The sequence below is a fragment of the Nerophis ophidion genome, linkage group LG05 (genome assembly GCF_033978795.1).
Source record: "Nerophis ophidion isolate RoL-2023_Sa linkage group LG05, RoL_Noph_v1.0, whole genome shotgun sequence".
Taxonomy (NCBI): Eukaryota; Metazoa; Chordata; class Actinopteri; order Syngnathiformes; family Syngnathidae; genus Nerophis; species Nerophis ophidion.
In genome coordinates this window covers 5,189,617-5,208,063 of record NC_084615.1, presented here as the reverse complement: position 1 = coordinate 5,208,063, position 18,447 = coordinate 5,189,617, and the positions used below count along the sequence as shown (strand labels likewise).

The window sequence follows — 18,447 nt, the reverse complement described above, 5'->3', positions numbered from 1 at the left end:
ATCTTGAATGGGATTGTGCTGAAAATTGTAATTTTCCTGACGGAATAAATAAAGTACTATCTCTATCTATCTAATTCTCTTGCTGCTGCTCTATTTCCGTGTTCTTCTGCGTGACTTATTGCCTTGAGTTTGAATTCTGCGTTGTACCTGTGTCTTTTAGTAGGAGCCATTTTGTGGTCTTCTTTACAAAAACACACAAATGAAATGAATCGGATTAGCCGCGCGCTTCTTCTTCTACGGGGGAAGGTGCTTACCTTGGCGGTTGCGTACCGTAGAAGAAGAAGCGCTACCTCTTCTACGGGGAAAAAAGATGGCGGCTGTTTACCGTAGTTGCGAAACCTAAACTCTATGAAAATAAATATTTATATTAATACATATATAAGGCGCACCGGGTTATAAGCCGCACTGTCACCTTTTGAGAAAATTTTTGGTTTTTAGATGCGGCTTATAGCGCGGAAAATACGTTAATTGTTCTTCCTCCATTTGTGATCAGTTTCGCACCTTATCTCTCTCTCGTAATGTCACAAGCTCTGCTCCGCTTGCACCACCTGCCTCAGCTACCGTTAGCCACGCTGCTACTTCTCTGCTCGGCATGGCGTAGTGCAGGGGCGCTCACACTTTTTCTGCAGGCGAGCTACTTTTCAATTGACCAAGTCGAGGAGATCTACCTCATTTATATTTATTTATTTATGAAAGAGACATTTTTGTTAACAAGTTAATGGTGTTTAATGATAATACAAGCATGTTTAACACACATAGATTCCTTTCTTTCATGAAGATGAGAATATAAGTTGGTGTATTACCTGATTCTGATGACTTGCATTGATTGGAATTAGACAGTGGTGCTGATAACGTCCGCATTTTCAAATGGAGGGAAAAAAAAAGTCCTCCTTTCTGTCCAATACCACATGAAAGTGGTTGGATTTGGCATCTCATTTGTCCAACTTGCATACTGGTTTTTAAACACTTTGTTATGAGAGTAGCATATGTGTGTGGCCCTTTAATGTCTGGCAGTCAGTGAGTGTGCGGGTGGGCAAGCAAGTGAGAACGCGGTCGCTGAGGGCGGGGGAGAAATACATTGGCATCAAACTCCGTAGCTTGCTAGCTTGTGCACGCTAGCTTTCTGAGACTCTTATTTTGTTAGCACAGGCAGGATGAAACAGGTCTTTTATGGTGAAGACAGGAAGTGTGCAGTCGGTCTTTAGAGTTTTGACAGTAGGTACGGAGTCTCTAGAAATAAAATGTGTTTCTCTGCGTCCGCCCTGTTAGGGATTTTTTTCTTAAATATGAGCTCGCAGCAGCCAGCGTCATCTCACAAGATCCTCGGGTGCCGAGAATGTCAAACAACTGACGAAAGTGAAGTCTTGGTATGATTGATGATTGCTCATTTTTATGTCTATTTTTTAATGCCTGGCTTGAGATCGACTGACACACCCTGTGAGATCGACCAGTCGATCGCGATCGACGTAATGGGCACCCCTGGCGTAGTGGGTAGAGCGGCCGTGCCAGAAACTTGAGGGTTGCAGGTTCGCTTCCCACCTATTGACATCCAAATCGCTGCCGTTGTGTCCTTGGGCAGGACACTTCACCCTTCACACTGGTGACTGAATGATGAATGAATGATTGGTGGTGGTCAGAGGGGCCGTAGGCGCAAACTGGCAGCCACGCTTCCTCCGTCAGTCTACCCCAGGGCAGCTGTGGCTACAGATGTAGCTTACCACCACCAGGTGTGAATGAATGATGGGTTCCCTCTTCTCTGTGAGCGCTTTGAGTATCTAACAATAGAAAAGCGCGATATAAATCTAATCCATTACACGCGCGACAGTATGTGACGTATGTAAGAAGGCTGGCTTGTTTACGTCTCTGTGAGAAGGAAAGATGAGAAGGAGTGAGTAACGCCTGTAGTGTAATGCCCGTATCTAAAAGAAACTGCGTGAGAACATATACTCTAATATTACGATATAGTCATTTTCTATATCGCAAACCCGCGATATATCGTTTATAACGATATATCGCCCAGTCCTACCTCGAAGGTAGAAAAGTGATAAAGTATATAACACATTTAACAAAAATCAATAGATGCTTTTTTCTGTAAATAACTAAGTGGAAATAAATGTAAATATATATCCTGTTGGACGTTGTACCTATCTGTTGTGGTGAAGAAGGAGCTGAGCCGGAAGGCAAAGCTCTCAATTTGCCGGTCGATCTACGTTCCCATCCTCACCTATGGTCATGAGCTTTGGGTCATGACCGAAAGGATAAGATCACGGGTACAAGCGGCCCAAATGAGTTTCCAGGTCTCTCCCTTAGGGTGAGAAGCTCTGCCATCCGGGAGGAACTCAAAGTAAAGCCGCTGCTCCTCCACATCTAGAGGAGCCAGATGAGGTGGTTCGGGCATCTGGTCAGGATGCCACCCGAACGCCTCCCGAGGGAGGTGTTTAGGGCACGTCCAACCGGTAGGAGGCCACGGGGAAGACCCAGGACACGTTGGGAAGACTATGTCTCCCGGCTGGCCTGGGAACGCCTCGGGATCCCCCGGGAAGAGCTAGACGAAGTGGCTGGGGGGAGGGAAGTCTGGGCTTCCCTGCTTAGGCTGCTGCCCCCGCGACCCGACCTCGGATGAGCGGAGGAAGATGGATGGATGGATATATCCTGTTGGAAAATAATTTGTTTTTGTTCCTTTTATTTTATAGAATCAATTGATTTAACTCTGATGTGACCTCTGGTTCAAAAGGTGGTCTGCGTGTAGATAAGTAGACGTTTTTCTCACCTGGGCTGCTGGAAAAAATTCCTAAAGAAGATAGTAAGGAGACAAGAAAGCAATTATAATCCAAAGTGACAGTCAATGGTTTGGTGGCTTCCATGGCAGCACGGTGTAAGAAGGGTTAGTTAGTGCGTCTGCCTCACAATACGAAGGTCCTGAGTTCGATCCTGCGCTCGGGATCTTTCTGTGTGGAGTTTGCATGTTCTCTCTGTGACTGTGTGGCTTCTCTCCGGGTATTCCTGCTTCCTCCCACCTCCAAAGACATGCACCTGGGGATAGATTGATTGGCAACCTATGAATGTGAGTTTGAATGTTGTCTCTATCTGTGTTGGCCCTGTGATGAGGTGGCGACTTGTCCGGGGTGTACACCACCTTACGCCCGATTGTAGCTGAGAAAGGCCCCAGCGCCCCCCGCAACCGCAAAGGGAATAAAGGGTAGAAAATAGATTGAAGGATGGGCTTCCACGCTAATGCGATAAACTTGTATTTCCTTTGTGTGTTGGGCGAAGTTTTGTTTGTCATTTTTGATTTTAAGATTAAAGGAACTACCAGAACCTTCCACAATAGCCTTGAAGACATTGCCATTACCATCCAATTCAGAAAACAGAGTCTTGGTGCTGACCGCCACCAAAAAGCAATGGTGAAAGCACGATTCGCCTGTCACTCATGCACATCAAACCATGCTATTACCATCTTCTCTTTGGAAAACAAACTCCAAGAACGCAGTGTTGAGTCAGTATTCATAAATATTGTAAAGCACTGATTTAAAACACAACACGTAAGAAATATTAGATTTTGTTGTTTATAATGCAGATGGCACCCACAAGGAATAGGTGGGACGAAGTAGACACTGAAATTGCTCTGCTTCGACTGTAGTAACCCCCTTCACACCGCCTGTCTCACTGTTATGTATAAACAGAACCGACACGGAACGGGATGACCCAGCATTTTCCATCTGTTATCCTAAAACTAGTGCTGATGTTGTCTGAATGGTGCACACAGCTGTACAGCAATACATTATAGAGTTAAAAAGCGTTCTGTAAAGTTCCCTCATACTTTCCAGAATACCCTGTAAAAGATATGTGTGTGTTTATATATTCCTTAGGTCAGGAAAAAACACACAGATGCTATTTTATCCCTACAGGTCGGTTTCAGGGGAAACGGCCCTGTAGGGATAAAATAGCCTCCGTGTGTTTTTTTTCTGACCTAAGGAATATTCCGCTCTACTCTGGTATTGAGCACTGTTTTAACGGATAAACCACAGCAACCTCGGCTATGAATGTATGTATGTATGTATGTATGTATGTATGTATGTATATACTGTATGTATACACACACGCACACTTGTGTGTGTGTGTATGTATGTATATATATATATATATATATATTATATATCAATCAATGTTTATTTATATAGCCCTGTCTCAAAGGGCTGCTATATATATATATATATATATATATATATATATAATATATATAAATGTATGTGTGTATATATGTATAAATGTATGTGTATGTATGTGTGTGTGTGTGTGTGTGTGTGTATATATATATATATGTATGTATATATGTATATATGTATATGTGTGTGTGTGTATGTATGTGTGTATATATACTATGTGTATGTATATATATATATATATATATATATATGTATATATATATGTATGTGTGTATTTATGTATGTAGATTTTTGATTATTCAAATTTGGACACCGTCCATGGGAATTTATGGGGAATTACAATAATTATATATTATTGGGCACTTGTCTATATGCTGCTGCATCTTTGCGGCATTTTAGACGTAGCTCTTTGCACAGTATTTACAAATGTACACCGCCTTTATGCCTACATTGGTTGGAGTGAAATGTCTCCACACATCAGATGGTGTACGTGGCATTATTCTGTTTGTATTTTTTTTAATTCTTGTAAAACACTAATGCAATGCCACACAGATATAGTCAGCTAAACAATTGGAGTAGTCTTTCAAAATGTTTTACTGATGGACAAATGAATAGAAATAGGCTAGATGAATGAATGAACATTCAATCAGCATCCCTAATCAAACATTAGTGTAGTGCAGCAGAATGGCTAGCAGAACAGAAGGCAGAGGAAACTTCACGATTTGATTTAAGTATTTGCCTGTTGAACTTAACAGATTACAAAAATGGTAAATTCGCATCGCTAAAATTGTCAGCATAAATGAATGGGAATTTAACATAAAGAAAATTAGCATCACAGCTAACAGAGAAATATTTTCGGTTCATTATGAGACTGTGGTGGTACATAAACCTAACTAGCTAGAGATATTGGCCCTAAAATAATTTAACAAGTACAGGAACAGTAGCTAGCTTGAGTGGAACTCTACTGGACTAGTCGACAGTCATACAGTAACAAGCAATTACACCTCTATTAAATGTAAATACCATATATCAAATATATTTACCCCAGTTATATCATCAACACTTACCTGACTAGATGAAGTCCTTGGGCTCAAATACTAGTGTGGCCTCAATAGCCCTGCTGTAGTGTGTAACATCCTGGAAATTATCTGCACATGTGATGGAGGAATGCACAGTTCAGGGTTGAAATTATACTGAATTTGCATTAAATCAGGTTGTTTTATCTAATAATCATGCTGCAATATCTAACATGTTGCATTCAATGTTTATTCCCATTAATTTCCCATTAATTCCTGTTAACTCCCATATATTCCCGTTCACTCCCATGGAAAGTTTCCAATTTTGAATATTCTCGGAATTTTGCAACCCTAATAGTGACATACACCAGGGCTGAACGATTTTGGAAAATATTCCTATTTTTTCCTCAATACTGGAGCTGCAATTTAATGTGCAATTATTTTTTTCAAGGTCCTTTTCATGTATTTTTCAACAAACACTAGCAATGAATCAATATCTATTGCATTAAACAATATCAGTTTTTTTTTTTTTTACATACACATGGATTCTTTCTTCTTCACAATATAGTTATCCATCCATGCATAATAAACCTCTTGTCGGTGTTGCGGAGGTGCTAGAGCAGTGGTTCTCAACCTTTTTTCAGTGATGTACCCCCTGTGAACATTTTTTTAATTCAAGTACCCCCTAATCAGAGCAAAACACTTTTGGTTGAAAAAAAGAGATGATGAAGTAAAATACAGCACTATGTCATCACTTTCTGATTTATTAAATTGTATAACAATGCAAAATATTGCTCATTTGTAGTGGTCTTTCTTAAACTATTTGGAAAAAAAGATATAAAAATAAGTAAAAACCTGTTTAAAAATAAACAAGTGATTCAATTATAAATAAAGATTTCTACACATACAATTTGGGGATTGTAATAGAGAACCATCTGGATTCATGAACTTAATTCTAAACATTTCTTCACAAAAAAAAGAAATCTTTAACATCAATATTCATGGAAAATGTCCACAAAAAATCTAGCTGTCAACACAAATTATGGCATTGTTGCATTTCTTTTCACAGTTTATGAACTTACATTCATATTTTGTTGAGCTATTATTCAATAAATATATTTATAAATGATTTTTGAATTGTTGCTATTTTTTAAATATTAAAAAAAAAAATCTCACGTACCCCTCAGCGTACCTTCAAGTACCCCCAGGGGTACGCGTACCCCCATTTGAGAACTACTGTGCTAGAGCCTATTCCAGCTGCATTCGAGTGCAAAGAAGGGGTACACCCTGGATAAGTTGCCACCTCATCACAGGGCACAATGCAATTATAAACTTACTCAATACTTTGAATTGCAGTCTTGTCAGCACAGTGCTTTTATTGTGAAGGCTGGACTTGTGTTGTTTGTCTGTTCATTGGACGTTTTTTTCACATTGCAATGCAATTAATCCTTTAGCCGTAACAAACTCAACCATATTAGTAGCAAGATAGTTTTGCATAAAATGGTTAAAAATAAGAAATTTTGCTGCATGCTTTAAATGGGGAAACATAGCAATGCCGGGTGTACAAATATAGAAATACATAGATAGATTTAGTACTTTGATTCCTTCAGGAGAGTTCCCTCAGGGAAATTAAAATTCCAGCAGCAGTGTACAGAGTTGAGATTGAATTTGAAATGTAAATAATTGGGGTGTGAATGGAAACAAAATAGAAATATATTACAATAAGAATTGAAGACTTGAAGGCCAGTAGTCCAAATTTAATTTGTAACAAAGAATACAATTTTTAAATAAATGTGTTGTCAATAATTGTATTTTGGTGATTTTTAATGTAATATTTTTTTGTCTTTAGGAACAAAATATGTGAAAGACTCCTTTTCTTTTTTAACTTAAAGGCCAGAGAGTAAATATAATTACATGGAACACTTAGAAAATGGATGGATGAATGGGCACTTGTCTATTTAAAATGATCTCAATGGGATTACATGGATTAAGGCTAATTAATTGTGAATGTCTTAATTAAATTGGCCCTAGTGTGTGAATGTAAGTGTGAATGTTGTCTATCTGTGTTGGCCCTGTGATGAGGTAGCGACTTGTCCAGGGTGTACACCTCATACCGCCCGAATGCAGCTGAGATAGGCTCCCTTGGCCCCAAAAGGGACAAGCGGTAGGAAATGGATGGCTGGAACATGTGCCACTTCAATACAGATGTGTCACCTGTCTGGCATCTCCCAGCTGTGGCTCTCGTGCTAGCGTCACGCGGAGGGAGAAGATTATAGACGGCCATTTGAGACATCCTGTGGCGGGGATTGTGTGCAGTATGAAGGCATCGTCTTGTGATAAGGGGTGTTCATGAAACATTCACTGGTGCAAACATTGATTCAGCGCACAGTGTGTGATTCAGAGTGAGCTGTCAGCTGGCTTGAATGTCCGCATGCAGACTGAGCCACAAATAAACCCATAAAGCCTGATGTCAGAGATGACCCGTTGTGTGTTTTGTGACTGTCACAGGAGCAACACACACACCAACAATGTACCATGGAGCAGTTATTTGTGAGATAAATGTTCTCACATGTGTGTGTTTGCTTAGAAAATGAAAGATTTTTTTGCATTTGTTTTTTTATTGTGGCCAAATGATTGTGTTCTGGACAGTGTTGTGCACCTCCTGTCAACAGGCATACATGAGGGAGTTAATCAAGATGATACACTATTTGTGGAACATTGTTGAATTGATCTTTTAGCTGGAAATGACACATAGGAAATTGCAAAAATATTGTAAAGACGTCAAACGATATTAAAGAGGAACTGGACTTTTTGGGGAATTTTGTCTATCGTTCTCAATCTTTATTTGTGAAAAGAACACATTGTTTTTTCTTTTAATGCATTCTAAATTGGAATGACCAGTACAAAACATCTAACAATGGAGCAAATGAGATTCATTCATCCGGCCTTTGCACCATTTACATGTCGTGGCCTGCATATTAACCAAGTATTAGTGACATTGTTAGACTTAGAGTTCCTTTTTTTTGTCATTCAAATTTGAACTTTACAGTACAGATAAAAACTAAATTTTCAATCAATCAATCAATGTTTACTTATATAGCTCTAAATCACTAGTGTCTCAAAGGGCTGCACAAACCACTACGACATCCTCGGTAGGCCCACATAAGGGCAAGGAAAACTCACACCCAGTGGGACGTCGGTGACAATGATGACTATGAGAACCTTGGAGAGGAGGAAAGCAATGGATGTCGAGCGGGTCCAACATGATACTGTGAAAGTTCAATCCATAATGGATCCAACACTGGGGAACTCCACACGTTACCTTAACATAGTCCGAGGTCACATTGTTATGGGAGACACACTGCATCCTGTCAGTAAGATAAGAGTTAAACCAAGACAGGGCTAAGTCCGACATACCAATTCGTGTTTTGATACGTTCTAATAAAATATTATGATCGACGGTATCGAAAGCAGCGCTAAGATCGAGGAGCAGCAACATAGATGACGCATCAGAATCCATCGTTAGCAATAGATCATTAGTCATTTTTTCAAGGGCTGTCTCCATGGAGTGATTTGCCCTGAAACCGGATTGAAAGGTTTCACATAGATTATGTATGCTATGCAAATTTTGTTGCATCAGCTCATGGTAGTGCATTATAACAAAAGCAATAAGGTGCAGATATAAATAGATTACTGTACAGATAAATATATTTCACTTTTGCATATGCATCCACATCTATGGATGTATGTTATATTGTTATTGCAAGAGCTAACACTGAGGAACTACTTTTAGTAACACAGCCACTTGATCATGGAGGTATCGTAGCTACAGCAGCTGCATGACTCCTGAGTTTGTAAAGGTGTGTGCTGGATTATAAATCATGCCTCAAACATGTATCGTAAAAGGTTGTGGCCATAAGCCGAGAAGTTGGTCAACTTTGAATTTCAGCTCAGACCTGAAAACATTGCTAGGAAAACACATCAGAAGCTTGTTTCCTCCCATCATTTTTTTTTTTACATGAGTGAGGATTATGATGAATTTATCACCTAGGAAAGGGGTCTGGAACCTTTTTGGCTGAGAGAGCCATGAAAGACAAATATTTCAAAATGTATTTCCGTGAGAGCCATGTATTATTTTTTTAACACTAAATACAACTAAATGCGTGCATTTTTAAGTAAGACCAACATTTTTAGAGTATAGTAAGTTTCTTATTCTTTTTAATAAAATTGTTATTCTAAAAGTTAACCAATAATAAGTATAATACTTCTTACCATTAATGCGACCTCTTGAACAGGTGCGATAGAAAACGGATGGTTGGATTAAAATGCATGAGAATGTTTTATAATTTGAAGGCTATTTTTAACACTGTGATTACCAGCGGAATTATTAATTACTTATCGTGTTAATGTCAGCTAAGATTTATCTGAGAGCCAGATGCAGTCATCAAAAGAGCCGCATCTGGCTCTAGAGCTGTAGGTTCCCTACCCCTGACCTAGGAGTACAAGTCTTGTGCTGAAAGATATAAACAGTCCAACAGAGAGCGGACATTGTACAGTAAGGGATTTTTTAAATTGCGTTCCCAGTTTATATTTCTTGCTTGTATTGATGCTTTGTGTTTTACTATAGCTCAATCTGCTAAGCACACAGCTTCTAAAACTTGTAGCTCATCCTTCTTACTTTCAGGCTCAAAAAGCTATTGTTCCGGGTCATCATTTTTCCCAAAGTAGTAGGGGTGTAACGGTACGTGTATTTGTATTGAACCGTTTCGGTACGGAGGAGTACCGAACAAGTTTCCACACGAACATATGAAGTAGCCGCCTATGCTAAAGTCTTAATAAGCTGCTCCGCTCCGTTCTGCCTCTGTCTCCTGCACAGCACCCAGCATTGTCCCACCCACACAACCATCTGATTGGTTACAACCGTAGCGGTAACAGCCAATCAGCAGTGCGTATTCAGAGCGCATCTAGTCAGCGCTTCAGCGTCAAGCAGATAGGTGTTTCGCCGGTGAGCAGCAGACTCTCCCCAAATTATACTAAACACTTCCAAGTCAACTACTTTCTAAACATCACTATGAGCCCGTTGACCTAGAAGCAAACTGCAGCTCAGCTCACTCGCAGTCCTGGCTTTAGGTGAAGGCTAGTTAGCTTTCAGCGTAATGTTAGCTCATTTTGCGGTGCGTGTGTGTGTGTGTGTGTTAAGGACAGTGTTGATTGAGGTGTGTTGAAGCAGCAAAAAAGGACTTTATGTTAAATGAAGAGTTTCTGTCTCTGATAGTTGATATAATAATGTAAGTGCATCATTAAGCCTACATGAACTCCATGGTGTTCAGGGATGAATAGTCTCTCCTATTGCTATTGTGCTAATTTTTCAGCTATAGTTAGATTAATCATTAGTAATGTAGCAGCCTAGTTTTGAATGGCAGGGTCCCTCCTATCACACGTTGATACAAATAACATTTACATAATAAAAATCAACTACAGGCTTCCCAAATGCTGTAATAAATTAAGCATGATGAGTTGACTTGAAACTGTTTAATGTTGCACTTTTTATATGTAGAAGAAAAGTTTTGTCATTTTATTTAATCTGAGCAACACGTTGAGGCTGTTTATTGTTAACTAACGTGGGCAGGATTATTATAGTGTTCCCAAAGTTAAAAGGATAAAGCCATTGTTTACAAATATGGTAAATAAATAACCAAAACATTTATATTTTGTTGTTTTCTTACTGTACCGAAAATGAACCGAACCGTGACCTCTAAAAAGAGGTACGTACCGAACAGAAATTTTTGTGTACCGTCACACCCCTACAAAGTAGTAATTGTTTGCTTTCACAAAGTCTGCAATGATTAGTGGGTGTTTTTGATGAAGAAAATAACGGTGCATTCTGTAAAATCAAAGGGTGGCCCAAAAACGTTTCGGCAATGATTAAAATGACCAAAATACATAAATATTGCATGTTGTCATGAATGTTCCAGTTACATTACCGTATTTTTGAGATTATAAATCAATCGGGATTATACGTCGCACCGGCCAAAAATGCATAATAAAGAAGGAAAAAAACATAAGTCGCACTGGAGTATAAGTCGCATTTTTGGGGGAAATTTATTTGATAAAATCCAACACCAAGAATAGTTATTTGAAAGGCAATTTAAAATAAAGAATAGTGAACAGGCTGAATAAGTGTAGGTTATATGAGGCATAAATAAGCAACTGCTATGTTAAACTAACATATTATGGTAAGAGTCATTCAAATAACTATAACATATAGAACATGCTATACCTTTACCAAACAATCCGTCACTCCTAATCCATAAATCCGATGAAATCTTCTTCCTCGAGGTCGCTTCTAAACAACTCTGCCAACTCCAAAGGTATGCGCCGCTTCCTCTTGTCGTTTTCTGCTGCATATTTCACTACGTCCAGCTTGTAATCTGCACTACATGATTTCCTTTTCAACGCCATTTTTCTTCAGCCCTTCTCACTTTTTATAAGTTACCGTCAACAACGAAATGATCCATTTTAATAGTTACGGCAGTAGCATATAGCAGTTAGCATCCCATGACCCACAATGCACTTCTTACATGACCCTACCCCGCCGAATTCTTATTGGTTGACGTGTGTGTGGCGATTGCTGACATTTTCTACGTCTCTTCCGTGAATGAGATAAATAATATTATTTGATATTTTACGGTAACGTGTTAATAATTTCACACATAAGTCGCTCCGGAGTATATGTCGCAAACTATGAAAAAAAAAATGCGATTTATAATCCGAAAAATATGGTACAAAAAATGGAAGTATATTTTTCGGCGGAATAGATCCGATCCCATCACCTTCATTGTTTGTTAGCCACCTCGTGCAATTGCTTTTTTGCGATTTAGAATGCACAAAAAAAGAGAAAAAGTTTTACATAGGGATTGTGAATGACAGGCAACATTCAACATCAGTTATTCTTTAAGAAAATAAATACGCTCTTCGTTAGTATACCTATTGTCATTTTCATGTGACATTTTAACATAAAGAAAATCTAGTAGCTAATAGTTTTTGTGTAAAGTTACTTGCCTGCTTAGAAGCAAACAACGATGCTGCAAACAATCTCAAACCTCCCTGAGTGAGATAATGAAATAAATCATTCTTCAACAAAAGTCGGTAAGATACAGGTTTTAGCTTTTCAGCATTTGTTTACAGTACACCATACCAGTTGTATCCTAAACGAATGCAAGCAGCATTGCTTCTGAAGTTAGTTAACATGATAATGCTGTTGTTGCCTGAGACATTTGAGAAGTAATTGTTTATATGTGTATAGTATCTACAGTACAACCAAAAGATTAATGGCACAACATGTAGTAGCGTTTTTGCTTACAACACTTGTTCCGTAAAGTGTACATTTTACTGTATCCAGTAAAGTAGCAATTGTTTTATTCTATTCACATGTCACTTGCCTTCGAGGAGCTTACGTCAATATAAATGATAGTATTTGGGTGATAAACAGCGGCTTTGTTGTTAAAGTACCAATGATTGTCACACACATAATATGTATGGTGAATTATGTCCTCTGCATTTGACCCATTCCCTTGACCCACCCCCTGAGAAGTGAGGGGAGCAGTGGGCAGCAGTGGTGCCGCGCCCGGGAATCATTTATGGTGATTTGACCCGCAATTCCAACCCTTGATGCTTAGTGCCCAAACAGGGAGGCAATGGGTCCCATTTTTATTGTCTTTGGTATGACTCAGCTGGGATTCAAACTCACAACCTACCGATCTCAGGGCGGACACTCTAACCCAGGGGTGCCCATTACGTCGATCGCGAGCTACGAGTCGACCGCGGGGGGTGTGTCAGTCGATCTCCAGCCAGGCTATTAAAAAAAATAGACCTAAAAATTAGTGATCATCAATCTTCACCAAGACGTCACTTAAATGACATTCACGGTACCGGAGGGTCTTGTGAGATGACGCTGGCTGCTGCAAGATCATTATTATTAAAATATGACCGAGAGGAAGGCGAGAAACACTTTTTATTTCAACAGACTCTCGCGCCGTACCTTCCGTCAAAACTCTAAAGGCCGACTGCACATTTCCTATCTTCACAATAAAAGCCCTGCTTCATGCTGCCTGCGCTAACTAAATACAGAGTCTCGGAAAACTGGCGTGCACAAGCGATCCCTCAGAAAGCTGGCGTGCACATCACTTGTGCACGCCAGCTTTCTGAGACTCTTACTTTGTTAGCGCAGGCAGCATGAAGCAGGGCTTTTATTGTGAAGATAGGAAATGTGCAGTCGGCCTTTAGAGTTTTGACGGAAGGGACGGCGCGAAAGTCTGTTGAAATAAAATGTGTTTCTCGCCTTCCTCTCTGTCATTTTTTTCATAATAATGAACTGACAGCAGCCAGCGTCATCTCACAAGACCCTCGGGTGCCGTGAATGTCAATCAAGCAAGCTACGGAATTTGCCGCCAATGTTTTTCTTGTAAAGTGTATGGAAGCTGGATGAATTAGATGCCAAAAACCAACCACTTTCATGTGGTATTGTACAGAAAGGACAACTTTTTTCCTCCTCCATTTGAAAATGTGGGCGTTATCATCATTACTGTCTGATTCCAATCAATGCAAGTCATCAGAATCAGGTAATACACCAACTTATATTCTTGTGTTTGTGAAAGAAAGACATCTATATGTGTTACACATGCTTGTATTATCATTAAACACATTTAACTTGTTTACAAAAATGTCTCTTTCATAAATAAATAAATATAAATGATATATATAAATGAGGTAGATCCCCTCGAGTTGGTCATTTGAAAATTAGCTCGCCTGCAGAAAAAGTGTGGGCACCCCTGGTCTAACCACTAGGCCACTGAACACGGTCGTGATTTTACACAATTGTAATAGATTTTTTTGTAGTTCTGTCAAGCAATTCATTATTTATGATCTGTAATAAATGTTCTAATCTCACTTAAAATGCTGATGAAAGCCCTAAATTTCAGATTTAACTCAAATTCATTACATTCTTAAGATGGGTATTTTTTTTATTTTTATTTTTATTAAAAGTAGCTTTATGAAGTAATTTATTATATTTAACAGACTTGAACAGATGCAGAATTTTTTATTTACTAAAATAAAACATCAGGTCCATATAAAGTATTTAAGTTATTGCATCAAAAACAGTAAGAACTATTTTCTGAGCAATAAGTATTCAATGTTTAACTTGCTTTTCCAATCAATCAACTTTTATTGATCCAACCCTTAATCACCAGTGCCTCAAAGGGCTTCACAAACTTCCAACACCCCCTGATCAGATATAATAAAATAATTAAAACAGACCCATCAATCACAGTGCTCGCATATGTAGCTTTTGATTGTTTTTTTGTGACTCAATGACACGTCTCCGACACGTACATTATATCTTGTCTTAAACATTTAACGATAGAACATATACTTATTTCCTCAGGAGTTATGGTTTCAGACATTTGAGTGTTCCATTCTCTTCTATAGAATTGTGCTTTGATTTTAATTATAATGTACACATCATTGTTCATGGAGTATATCACTATACTGGTGCACAGGTGTTTTGCAGAGGTGGGTAGAGTAGCCAGAAATTGTACTCAAGTAAGAGTACTGTTACTTTAGAGATTTATTACTCAAGTAAAAGTAAGGAGTAGTCACCCAAATATTTACTTGAGTAAAAGTAAAAAGTATGTTGTGAAAAAACTACTCAAGTACTGAGTAACTGATGAGTAACCTGTTTGTTTAATGATTACGGCAACAAATAATGCACAAAAACATAAAAATAGCAATGAGCAAATTCAGAGCCAGGAATATCTCTTAAGCAATTAAAAAAATATTATATATTAAATAATAATACATTAAAATAAATAAAAATTAAGGCAAATTGAGCCACAATAACTTAACAGCACCGTAGGCTCAGTAGGCATTGATTGATTGATTGATTGAAACTTGTATTAGTAGATTGCAGTACAGTACATATTCCGTACAATTGACCACTAAATGGTAACACCCCAATAAGTTTTTCAACGTTAATCAATTAATAAATGACCGAGTCGAGGTGATCTACCTCATATATACATATACATACACACATATCATATATATATATATATATATATATATATACACAGTGTTTTAATGAATATACATGCATGTTTAACACATAGATTCCTATCTTTAATGAAGACAAGAATATAAGTTGGTGTATTACCTGATTCTGATGACTTGCATTGATTGGAATCAGACAGTATAGTGCTGATAACGTCCCGGTTTTCAAATGGAGGAGAAAAAAAGTTCCTCCTTCCTGTCTAATACATCATGAAAGTCGTTGATTTTTGGCATCCTATTAGTCCAGCTTCCATATTCGTTTTTATACACTTTACAAGAAATACATTGGCGGCAAACTCCGTAGCTTGCTAGCTTGTATGCGCTGGCTTTCGGAGACTCTTATTTTGTTAGCGCAGGCGCGATGGAGCGGCACTTTTATTGTGAAGACAGGAACTGTGCGATCGGTCTTTAGGCTTTTGACGGGAAGTACGGTTGAAATAAAAAGTGTCTTTTTTCCTTTACACTTTTGATTGATTAGTTGATTGATTGAAACTTTTATTAGTAGATTGCACAGTACAGTACATATTCCGTACAGTTTACTAAATGGTAACACCCCAATAAGTTTTTCAACATGTCGGGTTCTACGTGTGACGGTCACGTGACTACCTGGCTCTGTTTGATTGGTCCAACGTCACCAGTGACTGCATTTGATTGGTGAAACGCAGGCATGCGTAGTTCCTACTTTCAATGCGTATCTGACAAAAACAAAACAAACAAAGCGTGCATTAACAGATCAATAAAAAAAAAAAGTAGCGAGTAGCGTCCTGATTGCAGATAAATGGAGCGTAGTAAAAGTAGCGTTTCTTCTCTATAAATATACTCAAGTAAAAGTATGTTGCATAAAAACTACTCTTAGAAGTACAATTTATCCCAAAAGTTACTCAAGTAGATGTGACTGAGTAAATGTAGCGCGTTACTACCCACCTCTGGTGTTTTGTAATAGTATAAATTCAGCTTAATGTGTGTCAAAAACACATGCAAGTGATGCTATTTCTCCATAGCTTGTCTAATAAAAAGGTTTTCTTCTGTCCACTATAAATATTTCTCACTATTTGTTAGCTATTATTCATAATATCCCCACTAATTACAGGCCAAGTTTTGTGACTGAGTAGGACCTATTTTGCCGTGAATACATACTATCTTTGTGCCGCTTGGCAGTACTGTTGTTGCTCTCAATCAAACGCAATAAGTAGCGAGGCCAGTTGCAGGCACACAGAAACGGTAACATTTGAGATTAAATGTCCGATTACCGCAATTAAAAAACATGAATCGTGAAATATGACTTAATCGTAATTAACACAATTTGACACCCCAAGTTTTTAGTGACCATTACTAACTGTACAGATTTTTGCAAAAAAAAAACAAACTGTTAATGTTTACAAAGACCAAATCTCCTCTATAATGTGTCATTTCTAGAACAGGCACAATAAACACGCACATTAACAGTGGAATTAAGAGCATAGCTTTGCATTAAAAGGCCTTCACGCTGTGATCAGGTTTCCTGCATGGCGCTCATTCCCCCAAGGTCTCATCCAGCTTTAATGACGTTTTCCGTGGCGCTAATGCCCTGATGTGGAAGATAGCGGTGCTGTGCTGTGCAGCATGTAGCAAATTATCAGACATGCAAATCAGCCAGAGGCAGCTGTGGAATTCTTAATTACGGCGCAGGTCCCCCACAAAGACACCTCGTCTCCACTCCCCAACTCTCAAGAGCCCCCATTCACACCCAGCACAGATCTCCTGTGGCCCTTGTACCCCCAGACAGACAGATGGACTGGAGGCAGGGGCTGAAGCAGTGGGAGGAGAGTTTGAGGCGGGCTGGATAGTATGGTTGATTGTGGCACCGGGGGTCCAGGCGCTTTATGTGGATTTGGAGAGGAGGAGGGAGTCTGTTTATTTTGAATTCCATTGAAGTGTCAACCTGATATGTGTTGTTTTTGCTTTGACTCAAAAGATTTAAAGAACAAAGTATGTGTTGTTCTGCTTTTTATGTACTGAAAAATGTCCTAGTTTAATTTTTGCCTTAATGCAGCCCATACGCAACATCCCTAATGTGATTTTTTTTATTTTGTTTTTCACAGTAAAAACTTCCAGTATTTTCAAATCGGATTGACATCTCCCAATAATCTCACCTCATAAACCCAAAGCCTTTGTTTTTACTGTTTCTCGGGGAGCTAAACATTTCTCAAAGCGCAAATATTTTCCACCATAAGCCGCTTAAACGCAATGTTCCTCTGTGAGTTTGCGCAAAGCAGAATGTGCCTTTCGTAACTCTGGGGAAGATATTGAAACCGGAGCCTCTCATTTTCTTCTGCGGTTGATTGGGGAGTCACCCCGGGCTGATTCAATGCTAATGCTCCAGTGTAGCTTCCTTCCACTTTGAAAACACATGCAGCTAATTGAACATGAATAGGGGATGCACGATGGGTGAAACCTAATCCTATCTCCTCCATCTCTACTGAGAGGAACTATGCCCCCCCAACCCTCCCCACACCCAAACCGACTCTCTTCAGTGACCCAAATTAGCTCCTCCTATCTGCAGTGAAGGAGAAATAAATGAGATTGAAATGAGGTGACACCATAATCAAGATGTGATAAAAGTTGAGTTTTATTTCCCGATGCAGATCTCCTGACGGCACTTAAAATCTGTCAGTGGGGGATGTGTGCGGTTCACCAGTATTATGTATATAGTTAACTACCCCTATATCTCTTTCTGCCCACCTATTCATTTCACCCCCTAAGTAAGACATTTACATGTTCTCTCCCTATTTTCCGCAGGAGTTAAAGTTACCAGTCTACCGAGCACATTCACCGCAGATTGGCATGCGTCGCTACTTTGCAGACTTGTTGGCCATCCTGAGCAATCGCTACCAGCTATGTCCCACGGCACGCCACCTCGCCGTCTACCTACTCGACCTCTTCATGGACCACTATGATGTAGCCATTAAGCAGCTCTATGTCATCGCCCTGTCCTGTCTGCTCTTAGCAAGTAAGTGGAATTGTAGTCTTTCATGTAGGGCTGGGCGATATGACCTGTTTTTAATATCTCGATATTTTGCTATAGCCTTGTGTGCGTATTATCACACAAGTATGATGATTCTATGGGTCTACATTTAAAACATTCTTGTTCGTACTGCATTAATATATGCTCATTT

The 18,447-nt window shown here is 39.0% G+C and overlaps 1 protein-coding gene across 1 annotated transcript in view; it reads left to right on the top strand.

The window, feature by feature from the left end:
• Positions 1–18,447, top strand: part of ccnjl (cyclin J-like) — a 74,889-nt gene that overhangs the window by 12,831 nt on the left and 43,611 nt on the right. The window contains exon 3 of the mRNA XM_061899766.1: positions 18,071–18,281. Coding sequence (XP_061755750.1) covers positions 18,071–18,281 — 211 coding nt within the window. The remainder of the gene's footprint in view (positions 1–18,070; positions 18,282–18,447) is intronic.